Raw genomic sequence first — 20,921 nt, 5'->3', positions numbered from 1 at the left:
GCCTCCTTGCCTGGCTTTGGGAAGGCAGTGCAAGGGCTTGTGACAGGGTGTGTGTGTGTGTGCAAATGTTGCAGAGGGCCACCAGAAAATACATTGAGGGCTACGTGTTGGACCACCCTGAATTAAATTCAGTTTTCCTTGTGAGTTTTCCTGTTGGGCAGAGAATTGGCACAGACACAAAATCTTTGCAGGAAACAGGGACAGACACGGCCTTCATGCATCTGAGTTTATTTACTCGATTCATGCGTTGATACAAAAATCTGTAGCAGTTTATAATTTGACCTTCTCCCGCCCCGCCCCACCCACCATTTCTTTATACAAACTGATAATAGGATTTGTAATATTTCTTGGAACTCCCCACCCCCACCCCACACAAAAAAAACAAAACAAAATTCTGAATCTTATGAAAGGATTTGATTGGTCCCAGACTCAGGAAGACCCCACCCTTTCCTGTTTTTAATATAATAATTTTAATTAGCAGGCACAAATAATGCAGAACCGAGCAGAAAAATGAACAGTAACAAATAAGTTACAAAATAAGCAAATCTAGTGAATAAAAGTGCTTACCCATTTTTGCTCAACATTATGTTACGAGCGCTATATGGAAAACAATGAACTGTGATTTGTTTTTTGGAATGATGGCATGATAGAAATCGGTTCTCCTGGCGGAAATAGACCTGTTTCCACATCTCCCCATCAGGAAAGAAGGTGGAAATTTATATTTTCACTGAGACAGTGTTGTAGAGGGATATGAAGTGTCAGGCTGTGACGTTTCCTGTTCCCTCCTCAACACCGCTACATATGAAGGCACACTTAGTGCTCCACGAAGTGAAAAACTAAACTACGTCTCAAAAACGGGGGGGAAAGGAAATACAAAATAAAATCTCCCTCTTGTTCTTTCCCCCCTAAAAACCTCACCCTGCCCCGAATTGTATAATAGTAAAGCAAACTTCATTCTTCAGCATCCAAAATTTTGCCCCACCCCAAATATGAAAACATCTATCAAGCATCATGTCAAAGATATAGGTTATGTGGTTTTTCATTCAATAACGGATACGTGTAAATGTAAAACCCCTCTCCCCCAACAAACAGTCTCTCCTATCATTCCATAGGCGCCTCCTCAAATTCTGCTTTTAACCCCCCTTCGTGCCCCACCCTCTCCTGGCCCCCAGGGTCTGGTGGTGGTTTAAAGCATGGTTTTGAGTGTAAAACAAGGCAACAGATTATTTTGTAGACCGGGGGTGGGTGGGTGGGTGGGAAGGGGCAACGGGTAAGGTAGCTTTGAGAGAACATCTGCTGCAATGGAACCTCTCCTTTCAGATTGCATTGTGGACCCCAACTTTGATCTGAAGTCTCAGATCAGCAGTTGATTCTACTTAGCAGGTCACTTGGAGTTAGCTGCTACAGGATGGTGGTTGCAGGACAATGGTCCTCTCCAAGTGGACTGTGGGCCAATCCACTGCCCTTCTTGCTAGAGAGGACTGGATACCTCCCTCTCGGTGGGCTGGCTATAACTAAGCAGGCCCCAGTTACTGATCCCTGTGCAAAGTTCTAATTCTCCCCTGTTATTTGCAATCCATCCCAAAACAATTCCTTGTTCCTGACCCCGTCCTGTTTGAGATTTGGGTTTCCTGAATCCCGCCGAACCCACCTCTCCTTCCATTTTGGTCCCGCTGGTATTCCATCTCCCACCAAACTGAACCCTATTTTCCCTCCTCTAAGAGACCGCCATTCACCTGCCAGCCCCCTCACCACTTTCCTGACCCCTTTCCCCCTCAAAGCCATCCTTCCTATTGACTTTCACACCATGGTACACTCTGAGCTCTCTCCTCCCTTCCAAGTTTCTGATTCACCCCCTCAACTTTCCCTCCCCCCCAAATATAAGCATAGAAAAACATGCAGATTAGAATACTTGCATTTCAACATCAAAATACAACCGCTTTCCCCTGCCATCCCTTCCCACCTTAGAGAGTTACAGTCTCCAGGAAGCGGGAGAAAAACAACAAAATTGCCCTGCCTTCTACGCCATGCACCCATCAAAGGGAGAGCAAAATTATTATTTTTCTGAGGGATAGTTGAGGGAAGGTCAGAGGTTAATAATTCGTGCAGATGGGATTAACGGGGGGTGGGAGTTTAAGGTCACCCCCCTCACCCTAAATAAAGCCCTGTGACATCCTCCGAGCACAGATTTTAAAGGAGGAGGCCATTATACCACCCCTTCCCCCATATCCCCACCCCCTCCCCAGCCCCATTGAATAACAGTCTGAGAAACAAAGCAAAAAATTAGTCACATTGTGCCGGGTGAAAATTCGTGTCTGACACACACACAATTCTTTGCTGGTGCCCTTCCCCCACCCACCCCACCCAACCAGTTGTCTCTGTCCAGTAGCATACACAGTTGTCCATCAGGCCCTTTAAAAATAGTTGTTGTTGTTGTCGTTTGGTATGGAGTGTATGCTCTCTTGTGTATTCCTCCGTCAGTGAAGTACAGTTCTCCTCTGCCGGCGCCCCTTTCGTGTTCTGTTGCTCTGCTTACCAGTGTGGTCTCAACACTCTTCTCCAGCCTTTTGCTCTGCAGGGCTCGCTCTTATCTGCTTCCCTTCACAGGACACCCAACACACACACACAGTTCCTCTTCCAGCGGATTTTAAACCGGCCTGGGTCATCGTTTTCACATCCAGAGGGAGTTTGTAGCCTTCAGTGCTTCCTTTGCCCATTCCACGCTCTCTCTCGCACCACCAGCTGATCTCATACATTAGCCTTTCATTCTGCAATTCTGTGTATATAACTTTCCCCATCCAGCAGTTTTTCAACTTATTTTCAGGGAGGGGGGTTGTCTTATCACACATCTCTCTCAGTCTCTCTCTCACTCACACGTTTTTGCTTTGAGACTCTTTTCCTGGCCCTGGTGTTTTCTCACTCCTTAGTTCCTGCTCTGTTTCTTTTGTCACGAGTGTGCGATTGCTGACCTCCCCTATCCATTCTGCCTTTCAAAAATGGCCTCGTGCCAGAACTGAGCAAACACATTCAGATTTCCTGGTGTGGCCGGCGAACTTAATGCCAAAGGGCTTGGCCTAAACAGCTTTCTATGCCCTCCTAACTGCCTCCATTGCCTCTTGTGTGTGCTCCAATCTGCCCTGTTGCTGCCCTAAATCCATGCCAACTTGGGATAAAGGTGGGATATAAATAAGCAAATGTCTCAGCTGACTCCCATCCCAACTGGATACTTTCAGTTTCTCTTAATCAGTGTTCAGCCAAGCTTCGCTTCTCCTAAATAGCCACATACTGTATGCCAACATGACAGACACCAAAATAGCTTAAAGACTATGGCATAAATGTAGTTTGTGGAAGTTTATGCCATGACATTTGATGGCCTTTAAGGTGCCACAAGGCCCTTAGTCTTTTGCAGCAAAAGCAACAAAACAACTTTATTATTTATGGTGCTTTTTTTCTTTTACCACGTTAAGTCGGGTTTGAGAAGAAACACAGGGAATGGGGGCTGGGTAAACAGGATGCCCTTTGGATAAGGACATCATGAAAACCACACAAAAACCATGCGCATGCCTGTGGCGCATCAAATACACTTCAAAATGCCATGTGTAGGCATCCCCGCTTCTCTGAAAATGTAAACACAACAGAGCATTGTCTCACCTCAAAGACTAATTTATTGCTGCATAAGCTTCTGTAGACTAGAGTCTACCTTATCAGAAGAATGGAGTATACATAATTGGGAGACAGGACAGGGTGGACAAAGATGAGCAAGATCGGAGGGAAATGTGCTGAAAAAGTACAGACTGTGACAGCTGTCAATGCCCAAATAAATGCATCATCAAAGCTGTGTTGATGGTAACACCTGCATCCTGGCATTGGTAAGCTATGTGTATTAATTGGCTTACCAAGGTCAGGATCTCGGTGCTATCATCAATACTACTTTGTCAACTAGTTTGCCTACATTTTATGTCATTGTCACAATCTGAACTGTTTGCATTATGTTTCGCTCTCACTCCTCACTCCGCCATTTAGATGAGCCTGCCAACTCAGGTTACCACTTGATTCATCTGTACATGACAGCTTAAGCCACAAGACACCATTATTCTTTTAAGGGGCCACAGACCTCTTCTGTTGTATTTGCTGCAACAGACTAACAAGGCTACCCCTCCGGAAACGGCTAGACATCCTGCCTTTTCCTGCTTCCATTTAGACCCATGTTCCGCTTTCCTTTTCCCTGTTGAAGAACCCTCTGCAAGCCAACACCTTGTGGCCCTGCTCTCATGCCAGCGACTGGTCTTCTAGAGGAAAAAGAGATACCTTGGCCCATGCTCTCTCTTTTTTTTCTGAATGGGGTGCCTACTAATACTGTTCTCTATCCTTCCCAGTTTCATTCATTCCAGCAACTTTCTCATGTAAAAATGTAGCAGCACCAGTTCTATTCCTTCATGACCGGTGGGTTTTTGTTCCCCTGTTGGCTCATTTGACATTCTTCCAACTTCTTGAGCTGCCCTTTTTCCTCCTTCCTCCTCTTTTGTACTTGCGCCTTCAGCTTGGAGAGTAGTGTCACACACACACACACACACACACACACACACCCCGCCGCATAAAACCCACCACCACTCTTACCAGTCTGTTCCCTTCTTTGCAAGGCCCTCGGCTCCTTCTTTCTCCTCCATTGCCTCGTCCACAATTTCCACTTTCACGCTCCAACTTCCACCGGTCCCATTTGTTAGAATCATTTTGCTCAGAGCTGTATTCCCTTGAGATTGATTTTATTCATTTCTCCCGCCAATACTGTAAATTTCACTGCCGTTCTCTTTCCTGTTGAGTGGCTGGGTGATGGATTCGGTTATACAAGCCAACCTCCACGCCTGTGTGTGTTTGTGTGCCACCAAATCCAGGCAGCTTTGGCCTCCTTGTTAGCAGACCTCCTCTGACGCAACAGTTAACTCACTACAAGAAACTCCCACCTGCAAAACGCTCTGTGGGCTCTGGTGGGCTCTTCACTGCTTGTTCCTGCTTGCTGTCTTTGTAAACACGACGGATGAGAGCAGGAGACCTAAGAAGTGTTTCCTCTCTTGCTGCTGCTGGTTCTGTTCATTTGTTCCCAGCAAACATGTAAACATGCTCCCCACCTCCTTCCCACGGGGGTGGGGAAAAAGAGCTTTTCTCCGGCAGGTTCTTGTAAACATGGAATATCGAAAGAGTTTTATTTGCTGTCGAAATTTGGCAGTGGATGGAAGATGGGCAGATGGGTCATTGGTTGAACAGATGACTGGATGGATGGAAGGAGAGTGAGAGAGAGTGCAGAGAGAGGGAGAAAATGGCGGAGAGGAAAGAGGAGAATGAGAACACATCCCCGTCTAATTTTTGTTTCCTTTCTCCTGTTTCACCTTATTTTTGGTTAGCTAAAATCCCTAGAAGGATGGGACACATGCAAGCATAAGCAAAGACGTTGTTTCTCTCAGTTTTGCTCTCTCGTGTCCCTCTCTCTTTCTCTCTCTCATCTCCATTCTTGTGCTCCTGTTTTTGCATGGTTCAGAGATGGATGGGGACATGGGATGGATGTTCTGTACTCATGCTGGCTCCCAGCTCCAAAGATGAACATTTCGGTGCTAGGGATGAAGTGGCAAGTTGAGTGCCGCCTTCACTGGAACACTGAGGGGTTCGGGGGGGGAAGGAGAGGGATTCAGGGGGGGACAGGGGCAAGGCAGGTTGGGGTTGGGGAACGGAATAAGAACACAGGGAAGGAGAACAGAAGAAGGAGATTTTTACTACCTGGAAAGAAACATGAAGGGGAAAACATTTTCACACATGCCCCAATTCAACCTCCCCACACCTGGCTTCCACTAGAATCTGGAGCATGTGGGAACAGGTCATTGGGAAAGCAACATGGAGGCTAAGGAGGCAACGTCAGGGGAAGGTCTGATGGATGCACTTATTTTCTCCTTTTTTTGTTTTTGGCTGCTTTAGGTATGCTGGCAGCAGGAAGCAGGGAAGTTAGGATGGGAAAGGGTTCTGAGGAGACACTGGTAGTTATGAAGATGGGCTGCTGCGTAGAATTAGGGCCAAGGTTGTGGCTGAAGGCCAAGGCCAACATAACCTTACGAAAAGCACTGTGTAATGCGAGGGGAGGGGAGGCTGTAGCCATCCAAATGTTTGGGGAATTCCCATTTCCATCAGCCTGGGTCAAAGGTCAGGCTTAGTGGGAGTTGTAACATCTGGATAAAACATCTGGAGGACCACGGGTTCCCCATATCTGGGATAATGTGTAATATTTTTGGGAAAAAAGAAGCAATAGCTGTGCCCGGGGAGGGGGTTTGCTCTGAAGGGAGGACATGAAAAGCAGAGCATACAGCAAAATGGATAAAACTGACCATTTCAAGAAGCTGCCATTTTCCCCAGAGGGTTAGGAAGAAAATGGAGTTGTTGGGGACAACTTTATGAGGAAAAGAAAAGCTCTTTTCTTTTGAGAAGGGAAGGCATGGCACTCGCCTCACTCCTCAGGTAACAGTGATCCTGACTGCTCTCCTGGTTTGGGGCTTAATGGAGTTTTCTTCTATTCTCTCCCCCCCCACCCCAACATCATCTGCAAAATTCCTCAAACTTGCTGATCCCTCCCCCTTTTTCTCTCAGTAGCCCCAGTTTCAGTGGCGTAGCGTGGGTTGTCAGCACCCGGGGCAAGGCAAGTAATTTGCGCCCCTTAACCCGTGGATTTGCGCCCCCTAACCCGTGGATTTGCGCCCCCTAACCCGTGGATTTGCCCTAACCCTAGATGTTGCGCCCGGTGCGGTCGGCCCCCCCTGCACCCCCCACGCTACGCCACTGCCCAGTTTGGCTACAGAATTAACTTAGCGCCTGCATTATATTATATTATCTCTCCACTGATAAGCCTCTCTCTTAAGAAGGGCAACTCTTACAAAGATAGTCAATTTGGAGCCGCATCCCCTTCCTTTAAGCAGCCCCCTCTATTCCACTGGCTCAGAGAGAGGTCACAATCTGATACAAACATATATTCTTGACTAGAAATTGCACCATCTGTTTATTTATTTCATAAAATTTATACACCCCTTGACTATAAAGTAAAATTGGTTTAAAACAATACTTCTGTGACTAAGCGCTGAGTGCCGTGGCAGATGCTGACTTTTTAAATGGCAATATTAAGGATTCTAAGAATAATATATTCTCCTCTGACCTGATGGTGTCCCACAGGTCCCCCTCAAAAGCACTCAGGCAATCAGGATCCAGCCGAAATACGCTGTCAGGTGGCATGTGTGCAAATGAGCCACCATTCGTGTTTCCATCCTAGGCTCTCTACGTCCCATAATGCTTTGCTAAGCCCTTCTCTGGCCAAACTGATCACAAATGTTACTTTTTCCAAAAACCCAAAAATCCCTGGAATCCCATTCTGCTGGTTTCTTTGTACTGCAGCAGAAGACTGGGCAAGAGGGTTAGAGCTTAAAGGACAAAATGTTTGGACAAGAGTCCTCACCACCCCCTGGTCCTCGGGATACTCACCTCCGAAGTTGATGGCGCAAGATGCCACGATGATGAGCACCCCCCCGACCAACGCGACAATGCTCAGCAGCTTTGCTACCCGTCCCAGGCGCCGTGCGCCGTCAATGTCTCCTTGCTGGAAGCTGTTCCGGGACTGGCAAGGAATTAAAAAAGAAAAAGAAAAAGAAAAAGGAGCAAGGGTTTGGTGATTGTCCTGACATACAGCCTTTTGGTTAAAGGAAGAACAGGGAGAATTGAAAGAGAAAACTCTACACTTGCCTACATTGTCAGAGGAAAATGGGCCCACACACAGGGGGCCCTCAGCGTGGTGCCACCAACACCCAAGGCAGTGTGTGCTTCTGTTTCAGCTGCTATGGCAGCAGCAGCAGCAGCCCCTGCCTTCTGCTGTAGATTTCATAGATCTATAGGCGGTGGCCACCATATTCATCAAGAAAGCAGGCAGTCACCACAGACGATACCACTAAAACAGCCATCCAGGGGGTCAGCGGGGAGGTGAATGGCAGCAGAGGTGGGTCAGGCTGGTGAGGGGCCCTTCTGAACCCATGGGGCCCTCACCCACGGCCTCACCTGGCTGGCTGCTGGGGAAAGAGCCAGGGTTGTGGGGTGAGAGTCTTGCTGTGCTGTCCCAGACTGGGTCCTGAGCACCTTCAACGAAAGGCATTTCTGGCAGCAGGTGAGGGGAGGACCTTTGCTAAAGAGCCTGTCAATCCACTGTCAGTTCAAGGGGACAGCAGCCAGGGGGCCTGACCTGTCACGAGGCGGCTGCATCAGTGCATGTAGTTTGGGAGAGGACCTATTGCTATGACAGTGGCAAGAAGCCAAGAAGTTGAGATCCTTCTTGGCTGCTGCTTGGATAGAAGCAATCTCTGAGCTTCCTAGCGGAAGAACGAGACACAAGAAAACAGAATTTAAGCCTGTGATCCTATGCCCACCTGGAAGTAAACCTCATGTAGCTCAATGGAACTTACTTCTGAGTAGACATGGAAAGGATTGCACAGCTCGTAGGGTGGTAGTGTGTGCTCAAAATGGATTTGGGTGGATTGTGAATGGTCAGCTGGCATGAGCTGCCAAATGTATTTTATTACATTTAGTGGGTTTTACCAAATAGGAGACCTGAAGGAAACTTTCTAGTAGGTTGGACGACTCTTGGAGAGGTGTCATAGACTGCCTTCTTGTGTGGGTAGATTTACCTGTGAGGAGGTGCTCCCGTCTGAGATTTTAAGCAGCAGACTGAGCCACTTCCAAGTTAGTGGCCTTGCTCCTTGGCTGAGGAGGCGATTGACCCACAGCCTCAAGGGGCAAACGAAAGAGAACAGTGACAAGGAAGTGCTATTGTGGGGACAGCCTTGGTGCTGGTGGGTGTATCAAAGCAGCAGGTGGCTCTCCTAGTGTTCCAGGACACACAAACCAAACACACACACACACACACACACACACACAGAGGCGTCACTCCCTTTGCACTTACCATGACAGAATACACAAAGGCGACGATGTTGATAGGCCAGATGGGGCAGAAACAGGAGAGGGCAGCAATGAATATGTAGTCTCTGGGTTTCTCCCCAGCTTCAGCAGCTGCTGATCCTGTTGCAGAGGCCTGCCGGCTCAGGCTGGCACGCGGAGACCCCGCAGATCCCGCTAAGTGCACCTGAGACCCGGACAAACTGCCCCTTGCGACAGCCCTTGGGCCGCCATTGATGCTGTTCTGAGGCTTCAGGTCATTCAACGACGCTGACTTGGAGCGGGCTGGGGGGCTAGTGGGTGGGGCTGGGGTGGTCCCTATCTCCTCAGCTGAGCCAGCCCTAATCCCCGGGGGGTCCCCATTCTCCTGCGGCTCCCCCACCGTCTCCTCCTCAATGGTCACCGTCACCATCACAGGCGATGCAGGGGTCTCTGGGCCTTTGGGGCTCTTAGGTGGGGACTGCGGCTTGGGCTGCTCCTCAGGCTTCCCCTCCTCCTCCTCCTCCTGGGCATGATCCTCAGGCTTCCCCTGCTCCTGCTTCTCCTCCTCCTTCTCTTGCTGCTCCTGTTCTGGGGGAGCCTCGTTCTTCTCAGCGTCGTCCGACATGGCAGGCAACTACCTGGATTAGAGGAGAATTAGAGGAGGGGAAATGTTCAGGGTGGAGAACCAGCTGTCTCTCCCCCCCCCCCCGCCTGGTACTGGGTCTAATCTGCAGAACCAAAGTCCAGGGCCAATGGACCAGCGCTTCTCAACTTGCAGCCAAGTTCCCAGAGTCCTCCAACCCCCTAGCAGCCTTCAGTGTCCCTTTCAGCTGCCTAAAGCAGGGATGGGTGACTTGACGGCCTTCAGAGGTGGTTGTGTTCCATTTCGCATCATTCCTGGCTGTGCTGGAGATACCCCTTCCCAGTGCTTTTTTTCCTTAAAAAAATGTTTAGGGGTACTCTCATTTTCCTACTCATATTGAAATACTGCCCCTCAATGAGGCCAAACTTAGATTCACAATATGTTTAGGGGTATGCACTGCCCTCTCCCCTGGTCTAAAGCGATGTGTGGATCAGGTTGATGTGGAAAAAGGTTGACCAACTGATCAACGGTTGCAAAAATTGTGACAGCTGCATATGGGGGAGGGAGGAAATAACATCGCCTCTCTTCTATGTGGTTGGTTTTTTATAGGATATGGGACGTCGTTGCGAAAATTGCTACTTCTTATTAGACACGTGCTCAAGAGAAATAAAGTATAGGATGCTTGGTTTGTAAAGAAAGGTGAATGGCTTTTAGCATTATATGGAAATATGAATTCAGCTGGGATGCAAGGTTTTCGTTTATTTTAATTGCTCCTATATATGGAATAACATAACAGGTGCTATTCATAGAGCAATAATTCATAGCTACTCTACATGCCTTTCTAATGACACAATGATATCATAATATATCATATAATGATATATTATAGTCAACAAAAGAGTGGTGAAAGCTGTACTGGGATGCAATCTCAAAAATGATAGAATTATCTCGATACGAATCCAAGGCAGACCTTTTAACATCACAGTAATCCAAGTTTATGCACCAACCACTGGTGCTGAAGAAACTGAAATTGACCAATTCTATGAAGACTTACAACACCTTATAGAAATGACACCAAAGAAGGATGTTCTTCTCATTATAGGGGATTGGAACGCTAAAGTAGGGAGTTAAGAGATAAAAGGAACAACTGGCAAGTTTGGCCTTGGAGTTCAAAATGAAGCAGGGCAAAGGCTAATAGAGTTCTGCCAAGAGAACAAGCTGGTCATCACAAACACGCTTTTCCAACAACACAAGAGATGACTCTACACATGGACATCACCAGATGGGCAGCACCGAAATCAGATTGATTATATTCTCTGCAGCCAAAGATGGAGAAGCTCTATACAGTCAGCAAAAACAAGACCTGGAGCCGACTGTGGCTCAGATCATCAGCTTCTTATAGCAAAATTCAAGCTTAAACTGAAGAAAGTAGGAAAAACCACTGGACCGGTAAGATACAATCTAAGTCAAATCCCTTATGAATACACAGTGGAAGTGAGGAACAGGTTTAAGGATTTAGATTTGGTGGACAGAGTGCCTGAAGAACTATGGATGGAGGCTCGTAACATTATACAGGAGGCAGCAATTAAAACCATCCCAATGAAAAGGAATGCAAGAAAGCAAAGTGGCTGTCCAACGAGGCCTTACAAATAGCGGGGGAGAGAAGGCAAGCAAAATGCGAGGGAGATAGTGAAAGATACAGGAAATTGAATGCAGATTTCCAAAAAATAGCAAGGAGAGACAAGAAGGCCTTCTTAAATGAGCAATGCAAAGAAACAGAGGAAAACAATAGAATGTGAAAAACCAGAGATCTGTTAAAGAAAATTGGAGATATGAAAGGAACATTTCGTTCAAAGATTACCATAATAAAAGACAAAAGTAGAAAGGACCTAACAGAAGCAGAAGACATCAAGAAGAGGTGGCAAGATTACACAGAGGAATTATACCAGAAATATATGGATGTCTCGTACACCCCAGGTAGTGTGGTTGCTGACCTTGAGCCAGACATCCTGGAGAGTGAAGTCAAATGGGCCTTAGAAAGCACTGCTAATAACAAGGCCAGTGGAAGTGATGATATTCCAGCTGAACTATTTAAAATTTTAAACGATGATGCTGTTAAGGTGCTACACTCAATATGCCAGCAAATTTGGAAAACTCAGCAGTGGCCAGAGGATTGGAGAAGATCAGTCTACATCCCAATCCCAAAGAAGGGCAGTGCCAAAGAATGCTCCAACTACCGCACAATTGCACTCATTTCACATGCTAGCAAGGTTATGCTTAAAATTCTACAAGGCAGGCTTAAGCAGTATGTGGACCGAGAACTCCCAGAAGTGCAAGCTGGATTTCGAAGGGGCAGAGGAACCAGAGACCAAATTGCAAACATGCGCTGGATTATGGAGAAAGCTAGAGAGTTCCAGAAAGACATCTACTTCTGCTTCATTGACTATGCAAAAGCCTTTGACTGTGTCGACCACAGCAAACTATGGCAAGTTCTTAAAGAAATGGGAGTGCCTGATCACCTCATCTGTCTCCTGAGAAATCTCTATGTGGGACAAGATGCTACAGTTAGAACTGGATATGGAACAACTGACTGGTTCAAAATTGGGAAAGGAGTACAGCAAGGCTGTATATTGTCTCCCTGCTTATTTAACTTATATGCGGAATTCATCATGCGAAAGGCTGGGCTGGATGAATCCCTAGCCGGAATTAAGATTGCCGGAAGAAATATCAACAACCTCCGATATGCAGATGACACAACCTTGATGGCAGAAAGTGAGGAGGAATTAAAGAACCTTTTAATGAGGGTGAAAGAGGAGAGCGCAAAATATGGTCTGAAGCTCAGCATCAAAAAAATGAAGATCATTGCCACTGGTCCCATCACCTCCTGGCAAATAGAATAGTGATGTATGGAAGTGAGAGCTGGAACATAAGGAAGGCTGATCGCCGAAGAATTGATGCTTTTGAATTATGGTGCTGGAGGAGACTCTTGAGAGTCCCATGGACTGCAAGAAGATCAAACGCATCCATTCTGAAGGAAATCAGCCCTGAGTTCTCACTGGAAGGACAGATCGTGAAGCTGAGGCTCCAATACTTTGGCCACCTCATGAGAAGAGAAGACTCCCTGGAAAAGACCCTGATGTTGGGAAAGGTGGAGGGCACAAGGAGAAGGGGACGACAGAGGACGAGATGGTTGGACAGTGTTCTCAAAGCTACCAGCATGAGTTTGACCAAACTGCGGGAAGCAGTGGAAGACAGGAGTGCCTGGCGTGCTCTGGTTCATGGGGTCACGAAGAGTCAGACACGACTAAACGACTAAACAACAACAACAACAACATATCATATAATATATACTAAAATATGAACAGAATGCCTCTGAATTTAGCTTTCCCTTTCACCTAAGTAGCTTCAGGCAGGTCTTCCAACACCAAAGATTGGGGGTTAGTATTTATTTCCTTCTCTTTCAGCAATCTTGAGCCCAGCATTTTATTTTATTTTATTTTACTTTGGAATGGGTGGCACCCATCCAGGTGAGGACACTCTCTCAACAAGGCCAACCCAAGACACTCTGCCGCCTGAGGCAAAATAAAACATTGCATTCCCTCTGGATCTCACTTCAGCACTGACAATGGGACTCACATCTGAGTCAGCAGGCTAGTTTAGCAGGGCACTGTGTGACATACATCGCTCTACCTTCAACAGAGAGAGGTGGCTGGGAGGTTCAGAAAGAATAGCATAGCTGTCAACCTTCCCTTTTTGTGGGAAATTCCCTTATTCCAGTGCCATTTCCCACTGCTTCCCACTGCTATCTTGGATTGTTAGATATCCCGTAGACTGTCCCCGGGACATGTGAGGCTACTGATCCCTTATTTTCAAATCTGAAAGTTGACAGCTATGAAGAACAGTCAAGGACTGATACAAATGCCCACCCCCCTGTGACACCTGAGGCAGTTTCCTCACTCTGCCTCATGATCCAGCTGGCCCCACCACCCAAATGCACACCATTGCTACCATCACCATCTTTCCAACCAACACAACCCAATATTGCCATTCCACTGAATGGCACATGCGCTGTTAGAAATTAGCCAGGTGCCAGGCGCGTTTTGCTACTGGAGTGGTTCCAATAGCAACTACATGGAGATTTCTGGGCTCCGGGTTGGCGGCCACAGTTTTAAAACCTCTGCCTTAGTCCATTGTTTATTCCGGTTCCATTTCCACTGTGTGTGTTTCTCCTCCTTGCATACTGGGACAAGTGAATTGTTGTGAGAGTAACATAGATGAGATGATAGGATCATAGAACTGTAGCATTGGAAAGGACCTTGAGGATCATCCAGTCCAACCCTCTGGAGAATAGACATTCTGTTGTGGAGGCTGTAACCTAGTTTTAAGACGCCATTTGACACCTTGCTTATATATCTGAGTTTCTAGCGCTGGGCACATGTCAATCTAAGTGATGCACACAGCCCTTCTGTTACCAAGAGTTCTGTTACCTTCTGTTACAACCTGACTCCAATATATCTAAAGAGCCCCTGTGGACCCTTTACTCTGCAAGATCTACAAGAAGGACTAAGAAACTACTTATTACTTTATGAAAAGCATTTGCATTCCGCCTTTCATTTCATGGAGAAGCTTGTGTGGGAGACGTGTGTTTTTAGTTGCCAGTGGGAGCACCTAACAGTTGGCACATCTCCAGAGGTAACTCATTTCACACAAGTTGGGTGCCTGCATGGAGGAGGTCTTCCCTGCAGTACCATTTAGCGGACCTAGGGAACCTGTGGCACACTTAACAGGACCTCCTCCACAGATTGCGTTTATATTAAATTTCGCCCAGTTTTTTATTTGGCATAAATTCAGATTCAGCTTTTACGTTGCCCTTGGAAATGGACTTGGAGGAATGCTTAATGAAGAGCCTGCCATCAAACCCGTAAGGCGAGTAATGTTAAGCATAAACTCAAGGTGCCATTTCAGATTTCAGTAATGGGTGGATGAAGGTGAGAAAGAGATTTAAGTGGTTGGGAGATAAGCCCTAGCAGCTGGTTTGTGGATACCTTAAATTAAATTGCAAAAAGCAAAACAAAGAAACAACAACATGCACACATACTTTAAGACATACCATTGCATAAAGGAAAATTGTTACGTGTGTGTATGTGTAATCTGTGTTGTGATTCTTTTCTTCTTTTATACTTCACAGTAACTACGACAGTTTTTATTCACAGATGATAAAGACCTGCCTCACCCCTTCTTGAATGCAAAGAGATCTCTGGCAAGCGCACCTTGTATGCATCTCTATTCCGTTGCTTAACAATAGGCTACATAGCGTACAGAACCAGAGAATGGGCTCGAGAGCAGCTAAGTGCTCCATCACATGGGGCTGTCCCTGCCTTCCCTGAATGGCGTTCCTAACGCCAACACTCCAGATTCAATATCTATGCTTTTCTCTTTCCAGAAACAAAACTGGGGAAAGCAGTCTTTGAAAGGAGGTTGAAATGGAACTCAAACAAGAAATAAATGCTCCCGTTTTAAATCAATAAAGTAGCTGCAAACACTAGCCCACTTGAAAACACACACCAAAACAACTATTATCAAGGACATGCACAAAACTAAAGGCATCCTCTTGCCCGAGGCACAGCTCTTAGGAATTGTGAGAAGGGCTAAGTACAAACGGAAGTATGGGGGTGGGGGGCGCTTTGGCCCTCTGAAAATAGCAGGCATTAAACTGGCGGCTCTGGTCAGTGGACCACTTCACACGTAAAACGGACTCCCTGACAGGGCCCTATAGCCAAAGGCAGCTCCTTTGCAAATGTACCTCCGTGATGCATATTTGCAAGCAGGTGTTTATGGCATTCCCTTCTTAAAATGCCCTGCGTAAACTGGCCTTCTGGACTGCCTGCACTGCAGCTATCAGTGCAAACAAGTGGACCCATCATTCATCTTTGGCTGATACGCCACCTATACCTGGAAGCTGCCTTAGACCAGATCAGACCATCGGGTATTTTTTCCACTGACTGGGGGGCAGGTCTCCAGTGTTCCAGGAAGGAGCCTTTCCCGAGTCCTTACCTGGAGCTGCTGGGGATTGAACTTAAGACCATCTGCATGCAAAGCAGATGCTCTTCCAGCTGAGCTATGGTTGTTCACCTATCGCTGGGAGATCAAGGCAGTGTTGTGCATGCTTTGGTGGCTTCCAGATTAGAGCCCTCTTAAGCCCTCCACATGTGCTTGAAGATAGTTTGGAAACTTCAGCTAGCGGAAAATGCAGCAGCAGGCCACCTGCAGACAGATGTATGCGACTGTTCTTAAATATAACCTATTTTGAGACATCTGCCCTTAAAATCCTAGCGGTTTAGAGTCCTTGTGAACTCTTAAGATCTTCTGATGAAGACCTGTTGCTGATGCTCTACGGAGAGGTTGGATTCACTCCCAAATAGGGTCAGCGTCTTCTCAGTCGCAGCTCTGATGTTCTGGGAACTCTTTATGAGACAGGTGAATAGTTTCTCCCCCGCTGTCTTCTGAAAACTGAGCTAAAATGTTTATTTTTCAGAAAGCCTTTAGAAATCAGTTGGTTTGTTATGCTTTGTTTGTTTGCTGGCCTAAGCTCATGCTAAAACTGTTGTGGCTTTTATCATTATCAATGTTTGATGGTGTACAGTTTTTGTGATTAAAATCGTAAGCTGCTGTGCAGGTTGTTTTTTTAAAAAGAGACACATATGTGATAACATAAACAAACAAACAAACAATTGTACTTCCTAGTGGGCATCCTGTGATCTGTTGGGACACTTCCCTGGCACGTGCTGCAGTGCCTCTATAGTTGTGTAAAACCAAAGCAGACTCCCATCATATATCAGGCTGTTAACTGCAAAGCATTATCAGAAGACACAAGGTCCCAAATGAATGTGCGACTGTAGAGCTGTATGCATGATTATTTACATTTTTATCCTGTTTTTCTTTCATCATAGAATTCAAGATGATGCACATCTCCTATCCAGGCAGTGACCAGACCCAGATGTGCTTAGTTTCATTGAGTGGCGGCCTTCAGACTGCACCCTAGAGCTCACAAAGTCAGATGAGACCAAGTCAAAGGACACACACAAACACACACAAACACACACGACTCCAAAACATCCAGTGTAACAAATACCTTGCATCGGCTTATCAGGAATTGGAAATGATCAGGACAGTTCACATCTGATCCAAGGAGAGAGACCGTAGAACTGGTATGCAGAACCAAGAGCATCTTTTGCCACAGTGAGATGAGCAAAACAGAAGCAGACTCTCACTACATACAGGGAATGTGTATGCAGAATTGAACTGCGGGTTGGTATTGGAGGGGAGCAGTAGGGGCTGGAACCATATTGAATTATTTTAAATTTATTGATTCTGCAGAGGAGAAATTAAATCTTGGCAGGCATAATTATTCCATCAGACTCCTTCCTAGGTCATGCTAGCCTCTGCTTAGGTGAGTTATCACTAATCTCACCTTAAATCCCTTTCCACCAGAGTCTTCACAAGGAAATTTCAGGGTGGGAACTGACCAACCTTGGCCCCCCTCTTCTTTCCCCCTTCCTTCAATTCAGTTCTTTGACAGAGGATAGACCACATGAGTGATGCTGTGGGTTGATAATCTTCAACAAAAGATGTTACAACTTCTGCACTTTCAGGTCTGACCTACCTCAAAGATCTGGGGCGCTTGGCCTGGACACAGTATACTGCAATGTTAAAATGTGCAAAGGCAATGCAATTTTAGAAGGTATGATCAGTTGCAGGGAGAGGGAGAGAGGGCATGGATCATCGGAAGAAAATAGAAGCTAGAGGGAGCTGGTATAGATCTTGTAGAGAGGAAAAAGGAAACCTTAACTATGTGAAGGGCACCAAATCACATGGGAGGGAGAAGAGGGGAGGGTGGAGGGTGGATGGGGAAGCCCCATGGGCCATCTCTGACCTACAGGCCAGAGGCAGCTCCCCCACAGCTGACAGACTGTGCTAATTTCCCTGTGGATACCACTGGGACTGATCCTGATTCAAATGGAACTTACTCTCACAGGTAAATGTGCATACGATTTGCAGGCAGACTTTGGCTTGATTATGCTCAGACTTCAGAGCACAATCCATTGGGTTTCCTGCAAAAGCACCACTGAAATTAATGGGAAATATGAAATATATTATTTGGAGGGAAGCAACAACCAGGGGGAATTTAGAGTTCTTCTCTAGAGGCATAAATGGGTTAGAAAATCATATGTCAAGGATGCAGGAGGCTGAGTTCATGCATTCCTTCCTACAATCTGGCCAAAGCTGTTTTAGTCCCCACCCCCCTGTTGTTTGTAAGAGGGAAGAGTGGCAGGGATATATTTTTTCCCCCTCTTCAAAAAGTGCTACAACAATTGTCATGATATACTGGTTCTCATTACCATGTTCCTGCTTCCTGACTGACACACTCTTTGAACGAGACACAGACAGACAACATGATTAAAACACTGGCTGGCACAAAGATGCCATAACAGATTCTCTGACTGACACAGCCATCCGATTATTATGGAGCCTGGAGGCATGGAACACCTCCACACAACCAAGGCAGTTGTGCTTGACATCCTGCTCCTTGCTGATCCACATGGTGCAATGGGCATCCACACAATTTCTCTAGTACCCATTCAGCAGGCACACCAAGAAGGCTGACATGTGGCACGGCCACCACTTCATGCGATTCAGATGCACAGAGACCTGATTTGTTCCCGAGGCAGATTATTATTTTATGACAAACCCCAATGCAATGGACATTGATCCTTAAAACCATTACCTTATTTCCACACACTTGCATGTGCCCTGCACACATTTTGGTCACCTGCTGTGCAGCAGATGTAACCACAGCAGTAAATCCTGGGCCATCACAAAGAGATCTTTGCCTGACACCTCCGATTAGCCTGACCAGCCGATCTCTGTGCTTGACAGCCTCAACAATTCCTTCCCAGTTACTGGCTCTGGCAACCAGCTGCTGCCTTCCTCAAACGGAGGATCTGCCATGGGGAGGCTGATTCCCCCATCTGTTGAAGCCGTACGCCATTGAAGTCATCCTGACAGGCCCCATGGTCAAGTCACCAATGGTCTCACCCACTCTCTCCTTCACCCACCCACAGCCTTGCCATTACATCACATCCTTGGTCCACTGCTAAGCATTTTCTCTTATACGAAGAGGAGACACACACACACAGCATAGTGCTGATGCAGACTCTCCTTTGACTTAGGGTAGTTCTGTGTGCTTTGTCCCTTGCCAGTCCATCCTCACACGTTATGCTTGCTGCAAAGACCTATCAGGTGGCTTAAGGAGAGTCGTTGGTCTTCCGACAGCTTCTTCTGCCAAACAGAATGGGAATTGTTGTACATTAAAGCATGCAAGCATCATAAAATCATCTAAGTCTCATTCATACTGCAGGTAGCTGGGGAGTGAGCTTGGAAACCAGCTTGGGGGCCACACATCATAGATAGTGCTTGACCCTACCTTGGACGGAATTCCCTTTCTCAGATAAATCACCTGTTTAGGGACAGAGGATCTCACGTGTGAATGTGTCCTGTGCTTTACATAGGCAACATTCCTCCCTCCCTTCCCTTTCTCTAAGACCACACCCAACTGGGCAAACCCACCTTGGCGCCCCCCCCCCTATCAGAGCCGCCCCTCTCTTTGGGCTGCTTACACACACCCAAGCCCCACACAGCCCCTCCTTCTCCCTCCTCCTGTACCAGGGCAGTTTCTCCTTCAAAGCATCCATCCACAATCGCCTTCCTACCACCCAAACCGCCTCCCTTGGGGACTCCCGCTTCTGTCCTTCATCTTACCCCTGGTGGGAGCTCACCTCCACAAATCCTTCCCTCCTCACCTGTTTACGCCCCCCTCCTCCCAGTGACTTCACTCCCCGCACCCGACTTCCCTAGACCACACGACCAACGCCTTCTGCTACCAAGGACAGCTCCTTGCAACCCTTTCCTAACTCCGAGACGCGTCTGTATCTCCTCCTCCTCCTCCTCACATCCACCCCGGTCCCCAGCTTCAAAGGGGAAAAGCAACCCCCCTTCGCCAACCTGCCAGCCATTCACTGCCCCCTTGCTCACTAAAACCCCATTCAGAGAGACTTATGGGGAAATCCTGCACGGGTCTACACAGCAGCTGGTCCCATTGAGTTCCTTAGGACTTACTTCCAGGAAAGAGAGTATCGGGTTGTAGCTTTAGCAAAGGCTTGCCACAGCCCACCCCTCTGCCCCCTTCGTCTCCTCCTAAACACCCACTGCCCTCCCCCCTCCATTTATTTCCAACTTCCCTCTCACGCCCTCCTTCCTTCACACCCATTTCTGAGCAAGGCTGAGCCAGAGCTTCTCCACACTCAGCCTCCTTCTCCCACCTCCCTTAGCCAGCCCGTCCAACTCTTCGACCCATTTCTCGTTAAGGAACACACGCGTGCTCGCGTACACACGGGATCGAGACCCTCCAACATCTCCCCCAACCCCAAAACCAGCTGCTTTCTTCCTCCTCCCTCCCGCTGCCGCCCTCCTTTCCCGCGCTGCACCTTTCCCTTTTTCCCATTTCTGTGCCCATAGATGAAACCAGCAGCCGGCGAGGGGATTCGGTTGCCCTACATATCCACCCCCACCCACTACTCCCTGCTGCCCCGCCCTCACTTCGCATCCCTACACCCCCACCGCCAGATGCCTCCGTGAATCTTCCAGCCCCCCATCTCCATCGTCACCCCTTGGAGAGTGCCCCCCGCTCCCCTTTTCCCGTTCACACCCATCTCCGTCTGCTCCCTTCAGTCCCGTCTCCCCCGCCCGCTTGCCGCAGCACCGTTATCCTTTTAGACAAATAGATAAAGAGGGTTTGGGGGGGCTAAGGATGGACCAAGGCAGGGTCTCTCTTCTCCTACCTGGGCTCCCGGCTGTGTCCAGTTGGCAGAAGGGGGTGGGGTGGGCAAATGGCTGGCAGGATTAGTGCCCCCCCCCTTACGCACACATCACACCCCTCCCTTTCTGCTGTATCCCTCCTTCTCTCCCCTCCCCTTCTCTCCCTGGCTTCAGAGGGAGGAATAGATGGGGAAATGCAGCCTCCGCCCCCCTTCCTTCCTCCCCCCCCCACAAACCCACCCCTCTTACTTGCTCACTCGGCAGCTTTGTCTGCAAAGACGCCCCTTCCCCTCCCTTTGCACGAGTGTGTGCATCAAATGGTCTAATCGACCCTGCTTCTTCAAGGCAAGCTGGTTGAAGTTGGGGGGAGGGAGTTGTGGTTTGGGTTTTATGAAGAATCAGCTGATCGGGCGGGGGCAAGACATTAGCAGAAATGGTGTTGGTACTGGAAGCGTCCCACATATTCTGTATCTCCTCTCCACCTCAACCCCCCTGGAATAGACCAAAACTTCAC

The 20,921-nt window shown here is 47.6% G+C and overlaps 1 protein-coding gene across 3 annotated transcripts; it reads right to left on the bottom strand.

Annotated features, from left to right (window-relative positions):
* Positions 1 to 212: 212 nt before the first annotated feature.
* PRRT2 (proline rich transmembrane protein 2) lies at positions 213 to 20,832 on the bottom strand. Of its 3 annotated transcripts, none has more exons than XM_081165776.1 (4): positions 20,665 to 20,832; positions 8,975 to 9,587; positions 7,510 to 7,642; positions 213 to 5,649 (listed from the first exon to the last, which is right to left on the bottom strand). In XM_081165776.1, exons 2-4 carry the CDS (start codon positions 9,572 to 9,574, stop codon positions 5,639 to 5,641), a joined length of 744 nt encoding a protein of 247 aa, XP_081021902.1. In that variant the 5' UTR covers positions 9,575 to 9,587; positions 20,665 to 20,832; the 3' UTR covers positions 213 to 5,638. The 3 variants fall into 3 exon arrangements, with proteins under 3 accessions (XP_081021902.1, XP_081021900.1, XP_081021901.1); XM_081165774.1 differs by having other exon boundaries at positions 20,657 to 20,828; XM_081165775.1 differs by lacking the exon at positions 20,665 to 20,832 and adding an exon at positions 20,431 to 20,594.
* Between the last annotated feature and the right edge of the window lie 89 nt (positions 20,833 to 20,921).

This window comes from Podarcis bocagei (genome assembly GCF_964188305.1).
Source record: "Podarcis bocagei genome assembly, chromosome: 13".
Classification (NCBI taxonomy): Eukaryota; Metazoa; Chordata; class Lepidosauria; order Squamata; family Lacertidae; genus Podarcis; species Podarcis bocagei.
The sequence above is the reverse complement of the archived record's forward strand: the minus strand, read 5'-3'. Positions and strand labels throughout refer to the sequence as shown.

What these genes read in the sequence shown, in the direction of transcription:
- PRRT2 (XM_081165776.1), bottom strand. Translation starts at nt 9,574, where the DNA reads ATGTCGGACGACGCTGAGAAGAACGAGGCTCCCCCAGAACAGGAGCAG. An exon ending in CCTTTGTGTATTCTGTCATG is followed by an intron (nt 7,643 to 8,974) that starts GTAAGTGCAAAG and finishes ATTCCTTGCCAG; the next exon opens with TCCCGGAACAGCTTCCAGCA.